We start from the raw sequence: 25,329 nt of genomic DNA on the forward strand, positions 1-25,329 counted from the left end.
AGGTGAAGGTGATTCAGGAGAGGCTTCGTACAGCGCAGTCGAGACAAAAGAGTTATGCTGACAGGAAGGTTCGAGATGTGTCCTACATGGTTGGTGAGAAGGTTCTGTTGAAGGTTTCACCCATAAAGGGTGTTATGAGGTTTGGGAAGAAATGTAAATTAAGTCCTCGGTTAATTGGGCCTTTTGAGGTACTTTGGAGGATCGGGGAGGTGGCTTATGAGCTTGGCTTGCCACCCAGCTTGTCGAGTGTGCATCCGGTATTTCATGTCTCTATGCTTCGGAAGTATATTGGCGATCCATCTCATGTATTGGATTTCTGCTCGGTTCAGTTAGAGGGAGATTTAACTTATGATGTGGAGCCAGTGGCTATTTTGGAGCGTCAGGTTTGAAAGTCGAGGTCAAAGGATATAGCTTTAGTGAAAGTGCAGTGGAGAGGTCAGCCCGTAGAGGAGGCTACCTGGGAGACCGAGCGGGAGATGCGGAGCAGATATCCTCACCTTTTTGAGGCTTCAGGTATGTTTTTTGACCCGTTCAAGGACGAACGTTTGTTTAAGAGGGGGAGGATGTAAGGACCCGGCCGGTCGTTTCATGTGTTACCGCTCCGTTTTCCCCATTTTTACTTTATTATGCTTTGTTTATCCGTATTAGCTGGTATCGGGTTAGTCGGTTCGAATCCGGAATGGTTTTGGTAAGGTTTGAGACACTTTGTCTATTTTGAGTAAGCTTAAGTTGGAAAAGTCAACCGGATGTTGACTTATGTGAATAAGGGCTCGGATGTGAATTCTGATGATTCGGATAGTTTCGGGAGGTGATTTGGGACTTAGGAGTATGATCGGAATGAGTTTTGGAGGTCCGGAGTAGCCTTAGGCTTGAATTGGCGAAGATGGATTTTTGGCATTTTCCGGTTGATAGGTGAGATTTTGATATAGGGGTCGGAATGGAATTTTGGGAGTTGCTGTAGGTCCGTTGTGTCATTTGAGATGTATGTGCAAAATTTCAGGTCATTCGGACATGGTTTGATAGACTTTTTGATCAAAAGCGTAATTCAGATGATTTTTGGAACCTTAGGCTTGAATCCGATGTGATTTGGTTGATTCGATGTTGTTTGAGGTGTTTTGAGAATTGGTATTAGTTTGGATAGTGGTATGTGACTGGTTTGTGCTTTTGGTGGAGGTCCCGGGGGCCTCGGGGTGATTTCGGATGGTTGACGGAGAGTTAGGAATTGGGAGTTGGCAGCTGAAGTTGAGTTTACTGTCATAACCGCACCTACGGCTAGGGCACCGCAGGTGCGGGCTCGCAGAAGCGCCCTGTGGGTCGCATATGCGGAGTTTGGCCATGGGAGCTGGAACCGCAGAAGCGGCTGGTTGAGCGCACCTGCGGTATCGCAGGTGCGTGTGTTCGATCGCAGGTTCGGTCCCAGACATTTATGTGAAACCGCAGGTGCGGTGGGTTAGACTGCAGAAGCGGTTCCGCAGAAGCGGAAAATGGACCGTAGGTGCGGAATCCCTGGGTCAGAAAGTATATATTTCATCCTTCGCGATTTTGAGACTTTCTTCACATTTTTAAAGCGGTTTTTGGAGCTTTTTGGGAGATTTTGAAGAGGGAATCATAGGGAACTTCATTGAGGTAAGAATTTTGAACCTAAAACTCGTTCCTATGATGTTATTTCATTGATTAGGCTTGAAATTTATGGAAATTTGTGGGTAAATATTGAAGAAACTAGGGCTTGGAATTGGAGACCTAGAATTTGGGATTTGAGGGGTCATTTGTGGTTGGATTTTGGTAAATTTGATATGCATGAACTCGTGGGAAGATAAGGATTCCATTGATGCTAATTTTGTCGGATTCCGAGACGTGGGCCTGGGGGGTCGGGTTTTGTTAATTTCGGGATTCATATCGTAATTTAACTATTTTTGCATGGGCTTCGTTCCATTAGCATATTTTGACGTCATGATTCTGATTTTTGGTTAGATTCGACGCGAGTTGAGGCCGAGACGAGAGGCAAAGGCATTGCAGGCTAGAGATTGGACCGGATAGAGGTAAGTAATGATTGTAAATGTTATCCTGAGGGTATGAAACCCCGGTTTCACATCGTTGTGCTTTTTTGAGGTGACGTACACGCTAGATGACGAGCGTGGGGTCGTGCACCGTTGGGAATTGTGACTTAGTCCGTCCCATATGACTGTTTATCTGCGTATTTTGTTGAAAACTGTTTGCTATCATCATGTTTTGGGCTGAATGCCATCTTTGGGCCTCGTGCCAGGATTTCTACTACTATTCCTCACTGTTTTGACTTAGTATTTGTATTCAGTCACGCTATATTCTACTGTTTTCACAACTCAGCCATCTTTACTCATTTTTGATATTTTAAATGATATTTTGGGCTGAGCATCATATTTTACTGTTGCCCGTATGGCTTGTGAGATTCTGACTGAGTAAGGCTGAGGGCCTGTGTTGTAAGGATATTATGGGATCGGGCTGCGCGCCGCAACATGTGGTACTGATTGTTATATATGAGAGGCCGAGGGCCAGATTTATTATGGCACGAGGTGACTTGTGATTGATATGAGGCCGAGAGCCTATTGATTATGCCACGAGATGACTTATTATTGCGCTTGGGCCGTAAGGGGCCCCTCCCGAAGTCTGTACACCCCCAGTGAGCGCGGGTACCCAGTTTGTGATGTGATATAGCCCGAAGGGCTGATGATGTTCCATGATATTGCCCGAGGGGATGATACGAGTGATTGTGAGATAGCCTGAGGGGTTGGTTTCTGTTGGTATTTTGCCCGAGGGGCCGATTTGTGTTTCTATTCTTTTATACCTGTTTTCATTCACTCATTTGAACTGTTGAAAGATGTTTTAAAGAGGTTTTTACTGATCTAAGAAGTTTTTTATGAGCTTTACTATTTTACTGTATTGTGCTGGTTTTACCCTGCCTCGTTGTAGCATTTTGCTGTGTATTTATGTGTTTTTTATCGCTCATCTGCCTTTACTTTTATTACATATTGAGTTGGCGTACTCACATTACTCCATGCACCCTTGTGTGCAGATTCAGGAGTCTCGGGTCACGCTAGCGAGGGCTGATTGGCTTCCTGCAGGCTTGTTCGGAGATTGACTAGGTAGCTGCTCGGCGTTCGCAGCCCAGTACTTCTCCTTCCTACTTTTATTTCGTTTGTTCTAGCTTCGTATTAGACTGTGTTGTCTTTTCTTACTCTTGGCCGGATTTTAGATGCTCATGACTGGTGACACCCCGATGTCGGGCTGTGTTTGTTTTCGCAGTTGTTTTATTTCACTCTATTTTGGGATTTATCACTTATTCATGACTTGATTATGGATTATTGTAACTGTTAATTGGTTTTGGGGGTTTGTGTCGGTCGGTCTTGTTTCACGAGAGGCGCCATCATGACCGCTTTCGGTTCGGGGTCGTGATAGTCATGAACGATGACTTGCAGTTCTTGAACTTGAGTCATGTAAAAATTACTGTCAACCATTTTATCCAAGAACTTTGTAGCAACAAACTTCTTAAGTCCAGCATCTTCCGCCTTGTACTTCTTTTCAAGAGAGTTCCACAACTCTTTCGAAGTTTCCATGACACTGTAAAAGTTGTACAAGCCATCTTCCAAACAACTCAATATATAATTTTTGCACAAGAAGTCAGAATGCCTCCATGCCTCCGTGACCACAAACCGCTCATTAGCTGGAGTTTCTTCTCCCAAGACTGGACTGTTCTCGCTGTTAAAGGGCTGCAAACTGAGTGTGGTTAGGTAGAAGAATATTTTCTGCTGCCAGCGCTTGAAGTCCACACCGAAAAATATTCCGGGATTTTCTGCTGGTGCCATCGCCAGGGAAGGCGTTGTGCGACTTGAAGATGCAGTAGGGACTGCAGCAGTAGTCACTGCAGCAGTAGTCGTCCCAACAGAACCATTTTGTTGTTCTGTACTTGTTGTCATTTTTCCGTAAAAGAAGTTGACATAAACAAAATTAGTATCTTGGTGAATTTTTTATATCTTCAAACCGAATACAAACAATCGAGTAGAAAATCACAATGATTTTAATCTCGGATTGAGTAGATAGTACAAGGACTTTAATCTCAAACTGGAGTAGAAAATCCGAAGATTTTAGTTTTTAAAATGGGAGTAGAAAATCACTAGGATTTTAGTCTCCCAAACTAGAATGTAAGAAACAAGAAAATAAATATTAAATTCCTTAAGCTTGCTAGTACTCTGTATTCAAAGCCAGAAAATCGGAAGACGTTAGTTTAAGAAAACAAAAATAGAAAATCCCGCCCATAAGTTGTTGTGTGTCCTTAAGGAATTTAATCTCCTCACATTTGCCCAATGTTTGGAATTAATTCCTCCCAAGATAGAACGGGATAGCTATTTTGTGATAGCGACACTTCAAATCACAGAACTTCGGTGAACTCAAATGGCGGAGCAAATCACACAAAATGCTTACATTTTTTTGCTTTGAAAAATAATGCAGAATGCATAAGATAGAGGGGAGAGATTTTCTGATTCGGTGGTGAAAAATAAGGTTAAGCCTCTCTATTTGTAGCCAACAACGTTGAGTCCCAACATGTGCGAATTTCTGTTAAACAGAATGGCTGGTCATGAATTTGACCGTTGGAAAATAATGCTGTGAAATTAATACTTTTCCGCGGAAAAATATTAGAAAACAGAAATATTAAATGACAGAACTGGAAAATAAATTTGGTCCAGAACATTATCAATCAATTGACCAAAGCCGAAGCCGAGTGACGATGACGATAGCGCGATGCTTGCTCTTTTCTCAATAGGACCTAAAAGAAGTGCTTCTATTTATAAGCACAATAATTTTCCTCTTCCTATCCAATGAGGGACAAAGTTCCTTTGTAACATGGACTAATTTAAATTTTCATTTCCCTCCATTTCATTTTTCCATTCACACTTTTTTTTGTTTTAATTAATAAAATCCAACAATGTTATTCTACTGTTACATAAATCCTCATTTATCTTGTCGTAACTACATCACAGGTATGTGATGTGCGTGTGCAAATTCTTCAAAATAGACGAAAATTGATAAAAAATTATATGCTGGATACTTACATACATCCACATCGAGTACGTGCCTACACTTCCCTTTTCATTAATGGTAGGCTCGATAAAAATAAAAATAAAAATGTGGCGTATGACTTGGTTGTTATTGACGAGTCCATGTAATACACGCGGCATTGAAAGTATAACATATCTTGGAAGCAGTTTGGCATTTGCCTCCTCTGCCGCTTAGTTATTCTTGTTTGTATTATCTTGAAGCTTAACAATAGTTTGCCCTTTCTTATAATTTTCCTAAGAGGGAAATGAGTTTTCAGTCACGATCTTTTGTATTGGTACTGCTCTTAATTAGTTTCCTAAATTTCTGAGCAGGTTGCTGCCTTGGCTCCAAATATTTCTTCAATGTATGAGCTACACTAATGGCCAGGGCAGTTCTTTGTGCACTTAATACTCGTCATGATTCTGCAATATAATGGTTTCTGTGTTACTTAAACATTCAGAGGCCAAAACCATATTTGTAGATGATGTGTTTTCAATCTACTAGTATTGGAGTACGCGCGATGTGCGTGTACTCATGTGTTGAATAAAAACATCTTAAAACTGACATAAATATTATTTAAAAAATATGTCTTGCGTGTAAGATATTAGGATTCACAATGTTAAATCTCAGTTTACATTTTCGTTGTTAATATGTTTGTACTTTAACTAAATATTTTCAAAGGTTTAATTCTAGTATTTTATTAATTATAGGTAAGTATTAAAAATTAATAATATTCTACCTGATATTGTTGGTATTGAAAAAAATGAAGCGTGCGAGCATGTGATTTTTGCTCTATACGAAATACTCCTATAAAAATCCAAGGAAATAGATTTTCTGTTAATTATTTGCCATTTTAGGAATTTTTGTAGAATTTTTCATAATTATTTGCATTTCTGTGCATATTTAATTTTTATTTAAATCATGAAAAATACCAAAAATATCATGCATTGCATTTAGGATTTGTTTTTACATTTTTAGAATTAATCAGTAATTATTTGTTTTATAAAAATTTGAAAATCATAAAAATAGCTCATTTTTACATTTTTGTCTTTTAATTTTTAGTTTATTGATTTTTTCTCTTTTTTAGAATTAAGTGATGTTTATAATTTTTATAATTAGTTAATAGTTTAATTTCACGTTTTAGATAATTTAGGATTTTTAATTATTAGGATTTTTAATTAAAAAAAGGGGAAAGAAAAAGAAAAATTAGAAATAAAAGTAAGAATTGGAAAAGAGGTTTATTTTTGAAATTGGGCCATTTTATCACCCCAATCCGGCCCAAATATTTTCCCCTCAAAATCAATTGACCCAGCCCCAAATACCCGCCGGTCCAGCCCAAAATAAAACCGACCCGCCCGTTTCCCCTTCATATATAAGCCCTTTTATAATATTTCCCCTATATCTAAACCCTAAATCTGAAACCAAGAAACGGCGCTACCCCTGTACTATTCATCATCTTCTTCAGTGAGCCAACCTCAATTCGCCTGAAACTCAGGCGAGTTCACTCAAATGGGTCCCCTCCTCTCCACGTCACTTTATTCCAACGGATTTCTGTCAGAGAAAAAAGAATATTCCCTCCGAATTGGCACAATTTCTATACGATGGAACGATGTACTGGATGAATGGGAGCCGTGGATGGATGTAAATCGATCCATGCCTTCCATTTGTCCCAAAAATCGTTCAAAAAAAAATGAGGGGATTTTTCGGATTTTGGGCAGAAGCTTCGAGATTTTGAGGGTTATATATAAGGTGAGTCTTTCTTGTTTTAAGGGTAAGGAAAAATCAGAGATAAAAGATCTAGAGAAATTTTTTTAAAAATCTTAAAAGAGTACAATTTTCTAGGGTTCTTGAAGTTGTCATTTTCTTTAGGCCGTTTTTTTTCCGAAAACATACAAAAAGCACAAATGGTCTGAGTTCATTTTCATTCGAGTTTACTTCGTTTCAAGAGAAAACTAAAAAAAATCACCGAAACAGAATTTTTTTTAGCATTTATCCTTTCTCTTGATTTCTGGTTCTCAAAAGGAAGCTTGATTAAAGTTTAAGTTGGAGTTGAGTTTGAGGTTTGAAATTCCAGTGTTGATTTGGTTCAAGTTTGTCGATTCTTGCTTCTTGTTGCTGTTCGTTTCAAGTTTTGAGTCGCGGCTTTGTTCGAGTTGGCTTAAACTGTTGTAATCACTGAAGTTTTGTTAATTGAAAGCTCCAATTCCAGGTTAATTTTTTTGGTTCTTTCTTTTGCTTTAATTTCAGTGCTGAGAAACAAAATGTTTGAATCTTGTGGGATTTTAAACTAATCTGCCTCGTGATGTTTGCTTCTCATTCAGTAGTGTTTGGTCCTGTTGTTGTGTTTGCTAGCTCTTCTTGATGTTTTGTTTCTTTTGCTTATTAAACAGTCAAACACATAACTAAGGTCCAAAACGATTTACTCCTGGCTCTCGAGTTTATTTTGGTGGTTTAGTTAAGTTTGGATATGGATAATTGATGAAGTTAGAATGTCTATGATTATGGCTTAATGAGAGAATTGCATGAAATATAGGCAGACTACTAATGCTCCTAATTCGTTCGCATCTGTTGATCTCTTCTTGAAAAATTTGTATGTGTTTAGCTTCCGTTGTAAACAACAGAAGGCTTTTACTCTTATTTTGCGGATACCATGTTTAAGGTAAAGAAGTAGAAGCTTTGTTGTTTTGTTTATATCATTCAGTGTTGATTATTTTGGTGGCATTAACTTATAAGGTCCTTCTGTCAAGAGAATAGATCAAATTCCTTTTGAAAGGCCTGCACATGCGTATTTTCCTTTGTACATTAATTGTGTACAGAATTCATATATGTTTCATGAATGGTCGTACGTTGGTGAAGCTTAAGGTGCATAATCTGATGTGCTTGTCTATTTATGATGACCTAGATAGTCAAAGTTGTTCTTTCAATGGCCCTTCACGCTAATTAATCTCAATAGAAAGTCATCGCTCATATGTTCTGTTGAAAAATCTATGTCATGAGGCTGCTGTGAAGCATTTCCATTTAATTTTAGAAAAGGTCTTTGATTAAAGGGTATTAACGGGGATTAGACAACTAAACCTCGAATGGCTCAGCATGTCTTGATCAGCGTTGTTTATCCAGCTTAGTTTATGTCATTTTGGCCCCCTTGTGTGTTCTTGAGTGTTTGTTCGAACTGTTCGTGCATTTTAAAATTGCGAGGTGATTGGGAATTGTTTGCTTTAGTTGCTTATAGTAGGAAAGAAAATGATTATGTTGTTGTCAAAGAGAGCTGATAGCTGAGAGCTCAGGAGTTAATTTAGAGGAACTTTCTGATTGCAAGTCTTTGAAATTTTGACATTCAATGTTTACTGTTTGTGCTCAAATTCTGGGCTGGATGCAGCTAAAAGAGATTTGAATCTCAATTGAGCCGGAATTGGTCCATCAGCAACGGCCCAATCGAAAGCTCCCCCTTTGGACTTTACTATCCATTTAGTTGTTTGTTTTAAGTTAAATTTAAAGTTTAAATCGATTTTTGGTTGGTGTTGTGATGAAGTTTGCTTTGAATAACTACAGTGATTCTCCTATTTGGGTTTTGTGTCTGGCCCAGCTTAGCCCTTGAGGCTTCCGGCACTTCAGCTTCAACTTTGGTTTGTTCCTTGAGCCCAATTCCTTTTTAAAAGGACGTTTGTTGTTTCTGGACTTAATGCAAGTTTGAAATTTGCCCCCAAGCAGTTGATTTTTAAATACAATGCCTCATGTAGGTTTGTTTAGAGTAACTTTAGATAGAATTTAATTTAGATAAAATCCAAGCATCTTTTTTTTTGATAGTATGAATATTTATATTATATAAACATTAGAAGTTGTTCCTAGTACATAAGCTTCGAGAATTAAAACTTGTCACAACTTGGTAGTCCAATGTTTGTGACATTTTGGTTGCCTAGAAGTATTAGTCTATTACATGCCGTAATGTCTAGTGACTTCTTGGAAAGGTAGACAACATCCAGATCTTTAGCAAGTTGTGAGTTTACAAAAGGGGGAGGTGCTGGATGTAGTTTAGCTGACTCCTTGCATAGTTGCCAAAATGTGTTTTTGCATGCATCTATTGCCAAAAGATGAGCAACTTGGTTTCCTTCATGGAAGTTATGCCTTAGGGATAGGTCCTTCTTCTGGAGCATCAAAAATCTGCATGAATGAACAACATTAGTCATGCCAAAGTGATCTTTGTTTAGTGCATGGATAGCATCAGTGGAGTCTATTTCGATTTCTAGTGAAAATAGGTTCTAATGAGTTGCTATTTTCATGCCTTCGTGGATCGCCTGGAGTTCTGCATGCAGAGGTCAAAGTGCCTTATCTATTTTTTTGAAAACCTAATATCTATTTTCCTTTATTGTTACGAAGACTCCCCCAAGACCAGATTTTTTACCTTCTTGTTTAAAGGCACCATCCGTGTTGAGTTTGTAGCAGTCGTGTTGGGGGGATACCATTTTATGTCAATGTTGGATTTATCCACAGTTGTCGAGCCAGTGGAATTGAAAAATAGAAATTCAGAAGCTAAATTAGAGATATCTTTCATACGCGGGGAATAGTGTGTGTTGTTGATATTATTATTGTTTCTGTTGATCCAGATTCCCCATAGGAGGAAAGGTAGGAGAATTACTCCAAGGAATTTTTAAGTAGGTTGGGTTTATCTCTTTCAGCTTGGTTAGCCAGTGATTATCCTGATTAGTGGACATATTAGTGATGTTGAATTGTCTCCATATAGTTGAGACGATGGGGCATGTGAGAATAATGTGAGTGATGGTTTCCTCTTGGTCTTTGCAGCTAGGGCAATTGGGGTTTATGTTGATTCCAATATGATGGAGATATGAGCGGCAAGGAATCTTATTGTGAAGGATTTGCCAAAAGAAATATTTTATTTTGTTAGGACAAGGCATTTTCCATATCCACTCAAAGTCTCGATTACTAGTGACCCCTTGGTTTAGTAAGTTGTAGCAAGATTTAGTATTGAATAACCCGTTTGGGCTGAGTCTCCAAAGGGGTTTATCTATGCTTTGTAGGGGTAATGGGATAGAGTTAATTTTGTCCATGATTATTGGAGGGATAGTAAAGTAAGTATTCTGGAAATTCTACTTTCCTTTGTGGTGTAATTTCTTAATAGGAAGGGTAGTTTCATTACAATTTAAAGGGCCCTTAATGCTAGCTCTAAGAGTTGGGAGTTGAGGGATCCATTGGGTCTCCCAACAGTTAAGATTAGAGTTCTTGCCAGGAAGCCATTGAATACCTTGTTTACAAGTTTTCCAGCCAGTAACAATACTTTTCCAAATGAAAAGGTGTGTTTGAAATTCCTCTTGCAGTATTTGTGGATTAGGAGGTTTGCCCAGGGTGAGGAGGTATTATTAATAAGTCTCCAAGAGAGACTACTGAGTAAGACTTTGTTTTATGAAAGAGCATCTTTCATTCCTAATCCTCCTATAGCTTTAGGTTTGGTAACAGTGTTTCAATTAATGAGGTGTAGTTTTTTTGATTTGATGTAGTGCCCCAAATAAAATTCCTTTGGATTTGATCAATAAGCTTAAGAGTTTTTTTGGGGAGCAATGTATACTGCGTGGCATGATTTGGAATAGAATTGAGGGTAGCAAGGGCTAAGGTAGTCCTACCTGCTACGTTTAGAAAATTGGTTTTCCAATTTGAAAGTTTGGCCCGCATTTTGTCGATTATGAATTGGTAGTCAGCTGCTTTGGGGGCATTGTTAAGGATTGGAAATCCCAAATAGTTACCAAACTTATTGGTTGTGTTGATATTGAACCCTGAGGCAATTTCCTTGGTGACTTGGATAGGATAATTTTGGAAGAACAAAATCTTTGATTTCCCCTTATTGATTTTTTGACCAGACATATTGCAAAAGGTATTGAGGCATTCTTCGATTGTTTGGAGGTTTTTTTTGTCAGCCTTTGCCATAAGGGTAAGATCGTCTGCAAAAAACAAGTGGGATATACTAGTGTGTTGGTTGTTAAGGCCAATAGGGTCCCAAAGATTGATGTCTACTTGGTGGCAGATTAGACGGGATAGCATTTCCATACACAAAATGAATATAAAGGGGGATAGGGGGCAGCCTTGCCTGATACCCCTACTTGGTGCAAAGAAAGAGGTTGTAGCTCCATTTACCTAAATGGAAATGTTGCTTGTGCTGATACAATTCATGATGAGATTCTTTATATTATTAGGGAATTGGAAGTGAGAGAGGGTTAAGTAGATGAAAGACCATTCTAATCTATCGAACGCTTTTTCCAGGTCTAATTTAAGAATCATGTAACCCTTTTTCCCTCTCATTTTCTTAAATTGGCACATTAATTCTTGAATTATGATGGCATTATCGGAAGACCTTCTCCCTTTTAAGAAACTAGCTTGGAATGGGCTTATAATATGATTGAGGAAAGGTTGAATTCGATTAGCAATGATTTTAGTAATGATTTTATAAATAGTATTACAAAGTCCTATGGGTCTAAAGTTTTTCAGGTTGTTGGCATTGGAAACTTTGGGGGTTAGATCTATAACTGATTTGCCTACAATGCTCCAATATTTCTGGTAGAAGAAGGGATGTAACCATCCGGACCTGGAGATTTAAAGGGTTTGAAGGAAAAAACTGCCTTGTAAATTTCACCCCTAGAAAGATGGTCATCAAGGGTAGAGAGATCAATGTTATTAAAAATCTTTGGATTGTTTTTTATAAGAGACCAATTAGTGGCGAAATGATCAGTTTTGAAGGCATTTACAAAATAGTTGAGAGTGTGATCTAGGATTTTGCTAGGTTCGTTCATCCAATTACCAGAATCATCTTTGAAATAAACGATTTTGTTTTTCCTAGCTCTATTGGTTGCACTAATATGGAAGAATTTTGTGTTTGCGTCACCTTCTTGAACCCAGGACATTCTGGCTCTAATTTTCCAGTATTCATCTTCTAATATAAGAATATCCCTATATTCTTGTTGAAGTTTAGATTCTAAATTTTGTAAATTAAAACTAGAGTGATAGTTATTGGAGCGTTGAATGACATTAAGTCTAGCAATAATCCTAGATTTCTTAAGGTGAGTATCTCCAAAATGTTTCCTACTCCACTGGATAATATTTCCTCTAAAGTTTTGGGAGCTATGAATATAATTGGAGTTACTCCAACTATTTTTAACTAGGTTTATAAAATCCGGGTGACGGCACCAAAATGTTTCAAGGCGGAAAGGTTTTTTAAAGGAGGTACATTTTTTAGGATCACAAGTGATCAAGAGGGGGTTGTGGTTCGAGTGAAGTCTAGGAAGATGGGTAATGTAAGCTTCCGGAAATAGTTCAATCCATTCCTTATTAGCAAACACCCTATTTAATCTTTCTAGTATGAGGCCTTTTTTTTTTCTTTTATTAGACCAAGTAAATTTAGGACCTTTAACACCTAGATCTATTAGGTTGCAATAGTTAATAAAATCCCACAGGACCTTAGCTCTATTTTTACTAATTTTCCTACCTCCTAATTTTTCATCGGAGCTTAAGACATCATTGAAACCCCCCCTATCACCCAGGGACTTCTAATTTCACCATGCATGTCTAATAAGTTGTTCCACATAGTGTTCCTAACTTTACTATCAGTACTAGCATAAATCGAAGTAAAATACCAAGTTTTGTTAAGGGAAAATACCTCAATAGTTGCACTAATTTCCTAGCTTCGACGAACAAAGCTATGAACCATGACCTTGGTGTGATCCCACAAGATAACCATACCTCCCGACTGCCCATCTGCTGGTATCTCAATCATGTCGGTGAATCCAAAAGGATTGAGGAGGGGAAGATGGCTGTCCATCTTAGTTTTCAGTAGGGTAACCATACTAGGGTGATGAGTATCTATTAGATCCCTGAAGCTTAGCCTAAAACTGTAAGTTGTTGCCCCCTTTTATATTCCAAATAATGAAAGTGGTCGATCTATTCATATTTAACGATGGGTTGTTCAGGTCTCCATTCTCCCTCATTCTCCTTGGAAAGATGGGATTCCTCCTCTGAAAAGGAACGAGGATCATTGCGTGTTTTCCTGCGGTAGGGTCTGCTGGAGGTCTTATGTCCATTGTGCACTTGTATAGTGCCATTGGATAGTAGAGAATTTGCTTCTGCTCTTGCCTTTCCATAAATAGAAAGATTTTTAGCTCGTCTAGGTTTGAATCCTCGACCACATTTTGAGGGATCAAGTTTACAGTGTCGATTTCTTCTTCCATTGCCTGTTCCATTTGGTTTTGAGCTTGATGAGAGTGAGGAGTTTGCATGACTTGAACATCTGGTACAACTGGAGGTGGGGGTTGATTTGCATGTGCATTCCAAGAGGTGAGCACTGGATTCATGGTGGATAGAAATTCCGGGGTGAAGAATGGAAGATCCACCGCCGGAGTTGGGTTTTGAATTGGGATGAAGTTGAGAGGCATGTTCCAGTCCCCCTCATGGATTAAATTTGGTTGGTGGTGAGAGTTGGGGCTATGGGGTTTAGGATGTTGTTCAACCATATTTGGTTGATGTAGTTGTTCATCGCCATGCGAACTCCTTCGGAGATCAGTTGAGCAATGTAGTGAGAATTTTGGATCACTATCACTGTTTCCCTCCCTTCCAAGGTGATGCTGAAAGAAAGTGCATGGCCTAGAATCCCCATCTCCACCCAAGATAAAGGTTGGTGGTTCTGAGGAAGAGGTGGTTTGATCAAAATCCTTCGTGGTTGATTGTTTGGTTCTGAGTCTGGATGTTTTGAGGAGGATTGAGTTCCATGTTTGGGTTGAGAGTTATTCTTTGGAGTTGAATGAGACGGTGGCGTCTCCTTGCTGAGATTGGGATTCTGGGCATTTTCGATAGGACTTGTACAATTTAATGGGGAGGGCAGAATAGAAGAATTAGAAGATTTAATGTTTCCAAGGATCTCAATGATTGGATTATTTCCTTGCATGCAAACTGATTGGTTTGGCGTGTATTTAATGGAGATTTTTTGGTTCAGGGGAAGATTGCGATGGGGTGTCTTTTTGTGGGGAATGTCAATATCCATTTGTTCATTGGCTTGGTTCTTGCATGACAGGTGTTTCCTGTCAGATGCTACATGCAAGAGGAGGGAATTGGTTAGGGTAGTGTTACACATTAGAGGGGTATTAGAGGGAGGATTAGTAGGGTCTTCATTAGTGGGGGGGGGGGTGGGGTGTTGTGAGGTAGGGTAGTATTATGGGTGTTATTAGGGCTTGATTGGGTGAGAGAGATGGTGGGTATAGCTGGTAGGGTGGGAGGTTGCGTGTGTGGGGTGAAAAGTGTACCCAACGCATTATCTAAAGTTTCATTATTACTACCATTATTAGGGATATCAGTATTAAGACTATTATTAACGGGTTTTTTATTTTGATTTATGTGAATACTATCGTAATTAATTTTGGTAATGTTTGTATTAAGATTATTACTAACGTTAATAGAGAGATTATCATCTAAGTTGGTTTGATCCAACAGGTGGAAATTGTTCGAGTTTTTGCTAGGGTTTATGGGGAGGGCTGTTTTGCAGTTTTTGGAAGATTGCGACAGGTGAGTTCTAGTTTTATAACAAAATTTTTGGGAAGAAAGAAATTTACCTGACTTGGCTTCAAAAATATTAACGCTTATACCTGGTTCTTGATTATTCTCTAGCAATTTTGAGGCACTTTTGGAGGGATCCCTTCGTTTGCCTCTATTGAAAGGGACTGTATGCCATAATTCTTCAAGCTTTGTTTGCCCCGTTTGGGGTGCTTCCAGATCCTTGATTTGAGATTCCTGCTTTTGGATGGTCTTGGGTTGATTGCACTGAGATTTTACATGGCCTAGGTGACCACATGATTTACATAGAAGTTTGTCACCTTCATAATGGATATACTGTTTATGAGATCCTATAAAAAGAAAAGGGGTGACAGGTTTGTTAAGGGGGAATTCCACACAGAGACGAGCATATCTCCCTCGGAGGGCTGCCGATATACAAGCATCAACTTTCAGGAGTCTTCCTATTGAGCTTCCCACTTTTTGTAGTATTTCCTTGTCGTAAAATTCAGTGGGGAGTTGGGGAAGTCTAATCCAGATTGCAGTAAAAGATTGTGTTGCTTTAGATGCTACAAAGTTAGGAATCCATCGTTGGACAGAGAGGAGAGAAACCATGGACCTTTTTGGAATACATTAGCCATGTTCTCTTCTTTTATGAATCGAACAATATAGTAGTCCACCCCTAGGTCAATTAATGGGAAATTTTTTGATGGTTTCCAAAGGTCTAGTAGTTTCTTTTTCAACAAATCATGTGTGATTCTTTTCCCTTGTAACTTAATGATCAAAGAGTATCCCAGGGATGGTAGATTCGTTGTTTGTCTTCCATCATAATAGGGACTGAAATATTATATTCCTGGGAAGGAATTAGCGGTTCGCTTGGGATCTCTGTCTCATAGTGGAAGTCCATTGGGGCTTGTTGTGAAGGTGATGGATCAGAGGTTGGATCCATCATAAAGGTCATATCTTTGTTGAGGAGCTTGTCCTTAAAGGAGATAGATTCCTTTGTCATGAATTTGATCTCCATGGGACTAGTGATGAGGTCGTTATCCGGTGGTTTAGGGGGGATTGTTGAGGAGTTGGGTGTTGGTGACATTTGAGAAGCTGGTGGTGTTTCAGCAATCTTTCTAGAGAGAAATTTTTTTCTAAAAAATAAGACTTTAAGTAAGTGTTGTAGTGCAGCGAAAAAGCAAATCCAAGCATCTTTAGATGGCCTTAGTTAGGTATAATTTCTTAAAGAAAGAATCGATTGAGGTGTGCCACTTTAATAGAATCGCTCATGGCCCTCACAAATGTTATAATTTAGAGATTAAAAAATGAACTCCGTAGTTTGCTTTTGGGCACGCAACTAAATTATTACAACTACGGGTACGGTTCCCGTGACGTGGTTGTGATAACTAGTTTTAAATTAGATTAAAAATAAGAGCACCTTTAGTTTGCCTTTAAAATATATAACCCTTTGAATTAAATTGAGGTGTGCCATGCTTAAAACTCATAATATATGGCCCTTACAAAATTAATTCAAGAGTTAATCCTTTTAAAAATTGAGGTGTGCCATCAATTAAACTCTTCATGGCCCTCACAAATGTTGTTGCTAAATTCGAACCTTCGTAGTTGCTTTAGGCGCGTTTCTTTAAATAATTCATCATAGCTATGGGTACGGTTCCCGTGACGTAGTTGTGTTTTTTTAAAATCCGGGGGTACATTTCATGTGACCCGGTTCTAATTTCTAACAAGGTTAAATAGAACGTGTCGTGACTCACGTGTGCATTTCATGTAGCGTCGTTTGCGATATGTTTTAAATAACCTTGAAATAATTCCTCAATTAATTAAAAGCGGTTCTAAAGTTTAAAAATGCACAATAGGTTAAAACATGTAATAAATCGGATCATAGGCCAATTTTAATAGTTTAAGCGACCGTGCTAGAACCACGGAACCCGGGAATGCCTAACACCTTCTCCCGGGTTAACAGAATTCCTTATCTAGAATTTCTAGTGTGCAGACTTTTAAATAAAGTCGAAAACTTCCTCGATTTGGGATTTTAAAATAAACCGGTGACTTGGAACACCATAATAAATATCCCAAGTGGCGACTCTGAAAAAATAAATAAAATAATCCCATTTCGAATAGTGTCACTTTAATTGGAAAACTCCCTTATATCCCCTTCGGGTGGTAAAAAAGGAGGTGTGACAGCTCTGGCGACTCTGCTGGGGATAATAACCCAAAACTTTTTGTTCCGGGTTTAAGAATTCGAGCTTAGAATAACTGTTATAGTTAGCTTTATTTATTATCTGATTTTTACATGTTTGAACCTAATGTGCTAAATGCCGCTTTTTATCGCTTTGATATTATCAAAACTGTATATAAACTGCTGCGAAACCCTTCTCTTCTCATCTTCAGGGATGTGCACGCTGGCGTGACTCCCTTTTCAGTTAGTGTCATACCTTAAGTGAGAAAGATGCTCGAACAAGTTACAAAGCCGGATGGCCTTTTAGTTCCCGGTATGTAGCCCCCTCCTCGGCTTGAGTTGTCGGGTACACCAAGTCTAGAACAATATACCCAGGTTTTAAACTTAGAATAACTCAGCCTCATGCCGGATCCCTAGTAGGAACATTTGTTTGCATCATGTGCATTTGACTTAGAGGACTCAACACAGGGGTTGGGTCTGTCTAGGACAGGTGGACCCCAGAATCAAAAGACCATCCTGATGCATTTTTACGTGCTACTTGTACAATTATTTGCTTCGGTTTGCATGTTGATCGGTTGCTAGAATAGGGAGGAAATTGGGAAAAATGAAATTTTGGTATGAGAGAGATAATTACCCGCCTTTGAAAAAACCTGGTGCCCAAAATATGCTGAAACTCTGCCAAAATTTTGAAAAAAAAGGAAAAAAGAAAATGGTTTCATGTCTTTTCTTTATTTTATTATGACAAAACTGCCCGAACTACGCAAGTTTGATTCTCATCGGATATGGGATACGTAGGCAACCCTCACCGGGTCCAACTCCATTTTTGCAAAAATAACCCAAAAAGAAAAAATATGTTGTTATTTTATCATAAATAAGTTAGGTGATGCCATTCTTGTCTAAATAGTCAAAACGTCCCCATAAGGGCGTCGGAAGGCTGTTTTTGCAATAATAGCCACCTAAGATTTTTTAGTGAATTTTTGCTACTTAGCAAGCACAGCCCTAAAATCCTCCTTTGCGAAGTGCTGAAGGGCTGTATTTGCAAAAAGTAGCCGTGTTGTCTAAAATTTGCAAAATTGACCTCTTTTGTAAAAAAAAAAAATCACTTCGTTTTAAACCAATCGCCTAAATTTAAATGTGCAGAATGAGAACAAATCAAAATCTGCCAATGAAGGTCATGACCAAAATTCCTTTGGAGATGTACATGTGGTGGCAAGATCTGGGTGAATCAGGACGAGATGTGGTCAATCATCACTTGAGGGGTCTCACCGGTTTATTGAAAATTAATCCTAGGGGAGACATAATAAAAGCCTTGGTTATATTTTGGGATCCCGCTCACAATGTGTTTCATTTCTCGAACTTTGAACTCACGCCCACCTTGGAAGAGATGGCCGGGTATATTGGGAATACTGAAGCTCTGAGACACAAATATTTGGTCGCTCCAAGAGCTGTCACTCCGCACAAATTTTTAGATTTGCTGAAGATAAGCAGGGGGTCCAATACCCAAATTTGGCAGCCGGGTTTTCCACTCCACAGTTCATATACCAGCGATATGGGCACATAGGGGGTTCAACAATCCAGAAAGCAAAATTTGCAGTAAGGGGAATCGACTGAAATAGGAAGAGCACAGATGTGTCGCTTTCATGGTGGCATTTTTGGGTCTGCTAGTGTTTCCTAGAAAGGACGGAAATATCGATATATGAATAGCCGGGGTCGTCAACACCTTGCTTACCAATGCCAAAATAACCCTTGCACCCATGATAGTGTCGGAATTATTCAAGCCCTCACTGCCTGCAAGGCCGGAGTTGACTTTTTTGAGGGGTGCAACTTATTGTTACAAATGTGGATGATCGAGCACCTATGTCATCGTCCTCGGTACATGAATTATGGGCCGACAGGAGAAAGTTGCATAGAGGAATTCTATACAAGGGTCGACGGTTTCAAAATGCCAGAGGGGGTCGCAGAATGGATATCTTGCCTCCGCTCTATCACAGCAAATCAGATAGAGTGGACGTTGGGGTGGCTTTCTGTTGATGAAATCATATACATGCCAGCCTCTGGTCCCCACTTCCTCCTGATGGGTGTCAGAAGTATCTAGCCTTATGCCCCGAATCGGGTTTTGAGGCAACTAGGGAGATGTCAAATAGTGCCCAAAGATGAAGACCTCAGCATCCACGCAGTCGAGATTCGTTCTGATGGTCAATTCCATGAAGCAGGGGTTCGCCAGATCTGGAGTGAGTGTCAATATCTGATGGCGAATACCCGTGTACGAGATCTGTCCAAAGGTGAAGTCTCATCTGGTTACCTCGCTTGGTACAAAAGGGAAGTTGAGTTCGGAAGGCCAGCTAAAAGACCCCACCTCCAAGAATTTGTTGAAGCTTCACAAGAACAGTGGGAGTGGTTGACAAAAGAAAATGAATACCGAGCCACCATAGGTAGGCTGGAAGGACAAATCAGGGATCTCAAGTTTGATAGTGATGTGCTAGCTGCCGCAGACGAGGGTGAGAAGAAAAAGTTAACCCAAAAGAATGAAGCCCTCTGAGCCCAAATTCAGAAAATGAGAATAGCGGCCGAAAACCAAGTAAGAAGCAGAGTAGATGAAAGACTAATAAATGGTGCCAGGAGGAAAGTATCTGAGTACGAGGATGATTTGGCAAAGGCCCAGGCACAGTTGGCGAAGAACGCAGAGAGGCGAGCAGAGTTTGTCCGACAGTTGAAAAGGAAATATGAGGGAGAAGTTACAAACTTGAAGAAAAGGCTAACTTCCCTCGAAAATGAGATGGCCAAACAAGCTAGGAACTTTAAGGCAGAAAGGGAACATTGTTATGCGTTAATGTCCCAGCTAGAAGAAGACATCCAACAACTGCAGGGTCAAAACCATCATGATGCCCAAGTGCTAGAAGCTAGATCTCAACAAATGGGGCGTCTACTCCAAGAAAAGGGTATCATCAGGGAAAGGGTTAGAGCAATTGCTGACTACATCGTCACAAAGTGCCATGAATGTGAAGACATGACTCAAACCACCTTTTTCTCCGCATTGATGACCTTTGTTCGACAAATCATGAATGACCTAGATCGTCTTCAAGGAGACCTTGCACACAGGCCCGTGGCGAGACCGACTGATGTCCCGCGGGCCCTTGGATCAACTTTAGAAGCACTTATATACTCTTCATTTTCGTTTTGAGTCTGTATTTCAGTTTCTAGTTTTGAAGTATGTTTCGAGTCTGTTTTTAGTTTTTAAATTCCTAGAAAAGTAGGATGGAGTCTTTTGTAACAAAGAAAAGTAGAAGTTTTTATTAATGAAAATTTGGAAAAGCCACAAAAAATTGTCTTTATTTTTGCATTTATTTCTTGAACTACGTGATGATCTGATTCACGTGACGTCGTGATACGTAGGCAATCCTAATCGAATCCTGTCATGTTTTTAAATAATTCGAATAAAAAGGAAAAGAAAGAAAACAAGAAAAAGAGAGAAAAACAAGAGTAAGGGGGAAAAATGATGACAAAGTGCAAAAGAGAGCAAAAGTTAAAAAGCGCCAAAAGAAAGAAAGTTGGAGAGATAAACGAAAGCTGGGATGAAACAAGCAACCGTTGCAAGCATATAGAAAAACATTTAACTGTATAGGTGCACCACACCCCATTGTGCGATTCCCTATGTGTTAATTGTCTCACACTAACCGGTTCGTTGTGTTTGCTATTGAGTAGGTTCAATATTAAGGTGGTCGGTTTTGTGGTAATCTGGCTTCACATCCCTACTTCACAAGATCAAAAGGAAGTGTTGAAATGTCATCTGAGGGTCATCTACCAACAGTTCTATCCTAGAGGATAGCCCGATCTCGACCATCCCAACTTCAGAGTCAGCCGCTGCTGAGGAAAACAGGGTTCTGCGTCTCCGCATGTTGGAAATATGGGACGCCTGGTCCAATGGTAGGGAGCCACCGAGTACGATACCTGGTTTTCCTGAGCTACTTCCCAGGGCAAGTGGAACTTCTAATATCCCAATAAACTACCCAAACACTCCGCTTGGATATCCTACCATCTCAGCCCACTTTGCCGGAACACCTTCTGAGGTTCGCCCCCAGGTGTTGATTTTAGGCGTGGCCTCCAATATATTCTCTGCGCCACCTTCTTCAGCCACCGCACCACCCACTTTGCCAAGGCCAAACTTTGACCCATCATCCTTCACTTTTCAAGTACCATCCTTCCCACCAGAAACGGCCAAGTTCACTACCAATTCCTACCCCCAACAGTCCCGGTATGAGTTTACTGCGGGACAGGAGAAAACTATAAACAACCCCGAGCAGGAAGAAATCAATCGGAAGATGGGAGCATGGAACAGAGCCTTAAGAATATACAAGCCTTAAGTGGTCAAAAGAGCGTATCCTACGTTGATTTGTGTATGTTTCCACATGTCCACCTACCCCTGGGTTTTAAAACTCCCAAGTTCGAGAAGTACGATGGGCATGGGGATCCCATCACCCACCTCAAGAGGTACTGCAATCAACTGAGAGGAGCAGGTGGAAAAGAGGATCTTCTCATGGCTTATTTTGGAGAGAGTCTAGTGGGCATAGCATCCGAGTGGTACATGGATCAGGATATACCCCGTTGGCACATTTGGGATGATCTAGCTCGAGATTTCGTCAGGCAATTTCAGTATGACATAGACATAGCTCCCGACAGGAATTCTCTGTCGAATCTCAAGAAGAAGTCATCGGAAAGTTTTCGGGAATACGCTGTTAAATGGCGCGAACAAGCGGCCAGGGTCAAGCCCCCGATGGATGAAACAGAAATGGTGAGTGTTTTTCTACAAGCCCAAGAGGCTGACTACTTTCAGAATATGATGTCTGCAATGGGGAAACCGTTCGCTGAGGCCATCAAGATTGGTGAGATGGTAGAGAACAGTCTAAAAACAGGGCGCATATTGATTCAATCTGCCATAAAAGCTACGTCCCAAGCAATTCAAAGCGGGTCCGAAGGTGTAGTGAACAGAAAGAAAAAGGAAGAAGCGGCAATGGCGGTATCAGGTCCGAGAAACCCCCGACCACCCAGAAATTACTTCTCTCCAAGCCCCCCACAACATTATTATCCCCACCAGGATATGGCTTATGTTATGGCCCCCAACCGTACGCAGTGATGAACGCCCAGCCATACGCTCGGCCACAATAACAGTTTAACCAAAATAGAGCTCCACCTCCTAGAAATAACTCTCCCCACCAAGCTCAGTATAATCCCTGACCTCCACAAAATAATTTCCCCTACAGTGCCCGTGCTAGGGAGCCACCCAGGAGAATAAATTTCACGCCTATTGGTGAGTCATACTCTAGCCTTTTCCCCAAACTGGTCCAAATGGGTTTACTGCAACCCGTACCCCAAACCAGGCAAAACCCAAAGTTGCCCTCTTACCAACCCGGTGCTCGATGTGCCTACCATTCGGGAGCGGAAGGGCATGACACTGAAGACTGTTGGACTCTCAAAAGGGAAATCGAAAACTTAATAGAGCAAAAAAGGGTGGTATTGAAAGATGATGAAATCCCCAGTGTGACCAACAACCCATTGCAGGCCCACAACGACGGGCCAGTTATTGGCATGATTTGTGAAGATAAGGAGTTTGACTCGGCCCTGAAAGCCATCATTTCCATCATCGATGTTGAAAAGAAGCTGAGGGCGGTTGCAAAGCAAGGAAAGGGAGAGAAAAAGAGTAACTCCACCCCTCAAAGTGCAAAAAAGAATGTGGAAACCAAAACTGGGGCAGTCCCCCCAAAAGATGCCATTCTTTATGTTCTCCGGGGTCACAGGAAAGAACAAACAACATTGAGCCCTCCAAAAAGGTTCGAGCTGAACAGGGGACCTAAAATGTACATGCCTAAAGGGACCTATGTGGTACGGGGCTCAGTAATTTCACCAAGGCTAAATGAGCCCGTGGTTATTGGCCACGCACCGCAGAAACCCATGACAGACCCCACTGCCGTCCCATGGAATTACAAGAGAGCGGTAGTGACATACAAGGGAAAAGAGGTCTTAGGGGGAGCAAATGAAACTAGCCCAGCTGAGAAATACATTAACTTGGAGGATTTGAAAAACGCCAGGAAGAAGCGGTTCCCACTAAAGAAGCCTGTTAGTGTTGAGGAGGCCGAAGAATTCTTCTATAAAATGAAAACTGCAGACTACGAGGTTATAGACCAACTCCGGAAGTCTCCTTCACAGGTCTCACTCCTATCCCTACTGGTGAGCTCAACCGAGCATCAGAAAGTGTTGATAAAGACCCTCAATGAGGCTTATGTTCCGATTGAAACCACTGTTGAACAACTAGAGAGGATGGCAGAAAGATTTTTCGCAATCAACCATATCTCGTTTAGCAAGAATGATTTGCCTCCTGAAGGGGCTGCCCACAACAAAGCCCTTCATCTAACAGTTAAATGTGAGGGGTTCTATGTGAAAAGGGTCATGCTGGATGGCGGATCCGGAGTTGATATCTGTCCTCTCTCAACTTTGCAAAGAATGGAGATTGAAACGGAGAGAATCAGGCCTAACAATGTCTGCGTGCGTGCTTTTGATTGCATCAAGAGAGACACCATAGGCGGGATCGATCTGATTTTGACTATTGGTCCTGTGGATTTCGAGGTGACATTGTAGGTCCTAGACATGGACACTTCTTATAATTTCCTCTTGGGAAGGCCTTGGATTCATGCGGCGGGGGCCGTACCTTCCACTCTCCACCAGATGGTGAAATTTGAATATAAAGATCAAGAGATCGTAGTCCACAGAGAGGACGAGCAATCAATTTATCGGGACCCGTCAGTCCCATGTCTCGAAGCAAGGGAAGGTAGTGAACATATAGTCTATCAAGCCTTCGAGGTTGTGGTCGCAGACCAATGTGAAGAAGGAAGCCCGTGTCCTCAACCCTTTCTCTCAAATGCGTCAATTATGGTTGCCAAGGAAATGATCAGGCATGGATATAAACCCGGAAAAGGGCTCGGGACATCATTGCAAGGAATCACATAACCTATTACTCTGGATGCTAGCGAGAAGTTCTTTGGTGTGGGCTTTTAGGTCACGCCGGCTGATGAAACATGGGCAAATGAGCGGAAGAACAATGGTTGGGTCTTACCTCAGCCAATCCCGCATCTATTTGAAACATTCGTCAAGCCCAAGTACAAAGAAGAGGAAGATGAGGCCTTCACGGCCGAGGAGATTGAAGAAATATGTGGAGCTATGAGGCAGATGTTGTATGAAACCCACATAGTCCAGCCGGGAGAAGGCTCGAGCACCGCTGAGGTGCTGTATATGGGGCCCGATGCTAAGTTGCAAAGCTGGAAGGCTACTTTATTCCCAGTCAGGCGGGAATCCCGATAGTGCAGTCTTGCCACCTTTTCTACATCACGAGTTATTCCAGGGTGTAACTCGGATATTTCCTTTAGTTTACTGTCTTTATATTCCAATGTAAACCATGTTATCTTCAAAATTCAATGAAATGAAATCAATATTTCATCGTTCATCTCTCTCTTTATTCTTTCTGATATTTGTTACTTTTTCTTATTTCTTCTTTCAGTTCTAATAATGCGGCTTTAAATAATATGACATGCTTGCGGACTTCATGCCCAGATCCAAACACGCTGTCTAATTGTGAAATAATGAATCAAGAACCGGAATAGATGAAGAAGAGGCTTTTACAGAAATAAATCGAGAATTGGAACGATTTGAGAATAAGCCTAAGACAAATCTAAATGAAACCGAGCCAGTAAATTTGGGTAGTTCAGAAGAGGTCCAAGAAACCATGATAAGCATTCACACAGATGAAAGAACTAGGGATGCATTGATCCAACTTTTGTTTTAATTCAAAGATGTGTTTTCTTGGTCTTACGATGATATGCCAGGACTAAGTGTTGATCTAGTGGTGCACAAATTGCCAACTTACCCCGATTGTCCCCCTGTCCAGCAGAAACAAAGAAAGTTTAAAACTGACATTAGTGACAAGATCAATGAAGAGGTCACCAAGCAATTGAAAGCGGGTGTGATCAGAGTGGTCCGATGCACCACATGGTCGGCTAATGTGGTCCCAGTGCCAAAGAAAGACGGGAAAACCCGAGTGTGTTGACTATCGGGATATGAACAAAGCAAGCCCTAAGGACAACTTTCCCCTGCCAAACATCCACATCCTCCAAGAACCAAGAAAGAGGTTATGAGCTTGTTGGGAGGGTTGAATTACATCAGTCGGTTCATTGCTCAGTTGACTTCCACATGTGAACCCATATTTAAGCTATTGAAGAAAGATGCATCGATCAAATGGACAGATGAGTGTCAAGAAGCTTTTGACAAAATCAAAGAATATCTGTCAAACCCGCCAGTCTTCGTCCCACCCGAACCTGGGAGGACTTTATTTTCGTACCTGACAGTCTTGGAGAATTCTTTTGGCTGTGTCCTTGGGCAACATGATGTGACCGGGAAGAAAGAGCAAGCAATCTACTATCTGAGCAAAAAGTTCACAAGTTATGAAGCCAAATACACCTTGTTGGAAAGGACTTGCTGCGCCCTAACTTGGG

General features: G+C 40.6%; 1 protein-coding gene across 1 annotated transcript; it reads left to right on the top strand.

Moving 5' to 3' along the window:
* Positions 1-22,135: 22,135 nt before the first annotated feature.
* LOC109208530 lies at positions 22,136-23,422 on the top strand. Its single transcript, XM_019371655.1, has 2 exons — positions 22,136-22,669; positions 22,733-23,422. Exons 1-2 carry the CDS (start codon positions 22,136-22,138, stop codon positions 23,420-23,422), a joined length of 1,224 nt encoding a protein of 407 aa, XP_019227200.1.
* Positions 23,423-25,329: the final 1,907 nt, after the last annotated feature.

This window comes from Nicotiana attenuata, unplaced genomic scaffold, assembly GCF_001879085.1.
Source record: "Nicotiana attenuata strain UT unplaced genomic scaffold, NIATTr2, whole genome shotgun sequence".
Classification (NCBI taxonomy): domain Eukaryota; kingdom Viridiplantae; phylum Streptophyta; class Magnoliopsida; order Solanales; family Solanaceae; genus Nicotiana; species Nicotiana attenuata.

Bases quoted from the DNA above. Each gene is read 5' to 3' on its own strand.
- LOC109208530 (XM_019371655.1), top strand. From the start codon at position 22,136: ATGGGTTTACTGCAACCCGTACCCCAAACCAGGCAAAACCCAAAGTTG. The intron at 22,670-22,732 runs GTACGGGGCTCA...CACGCACCGCAG, and splicing joins TGCCTAAAGGGACCTATGTG to AAACCCATGACAGACCCCAC.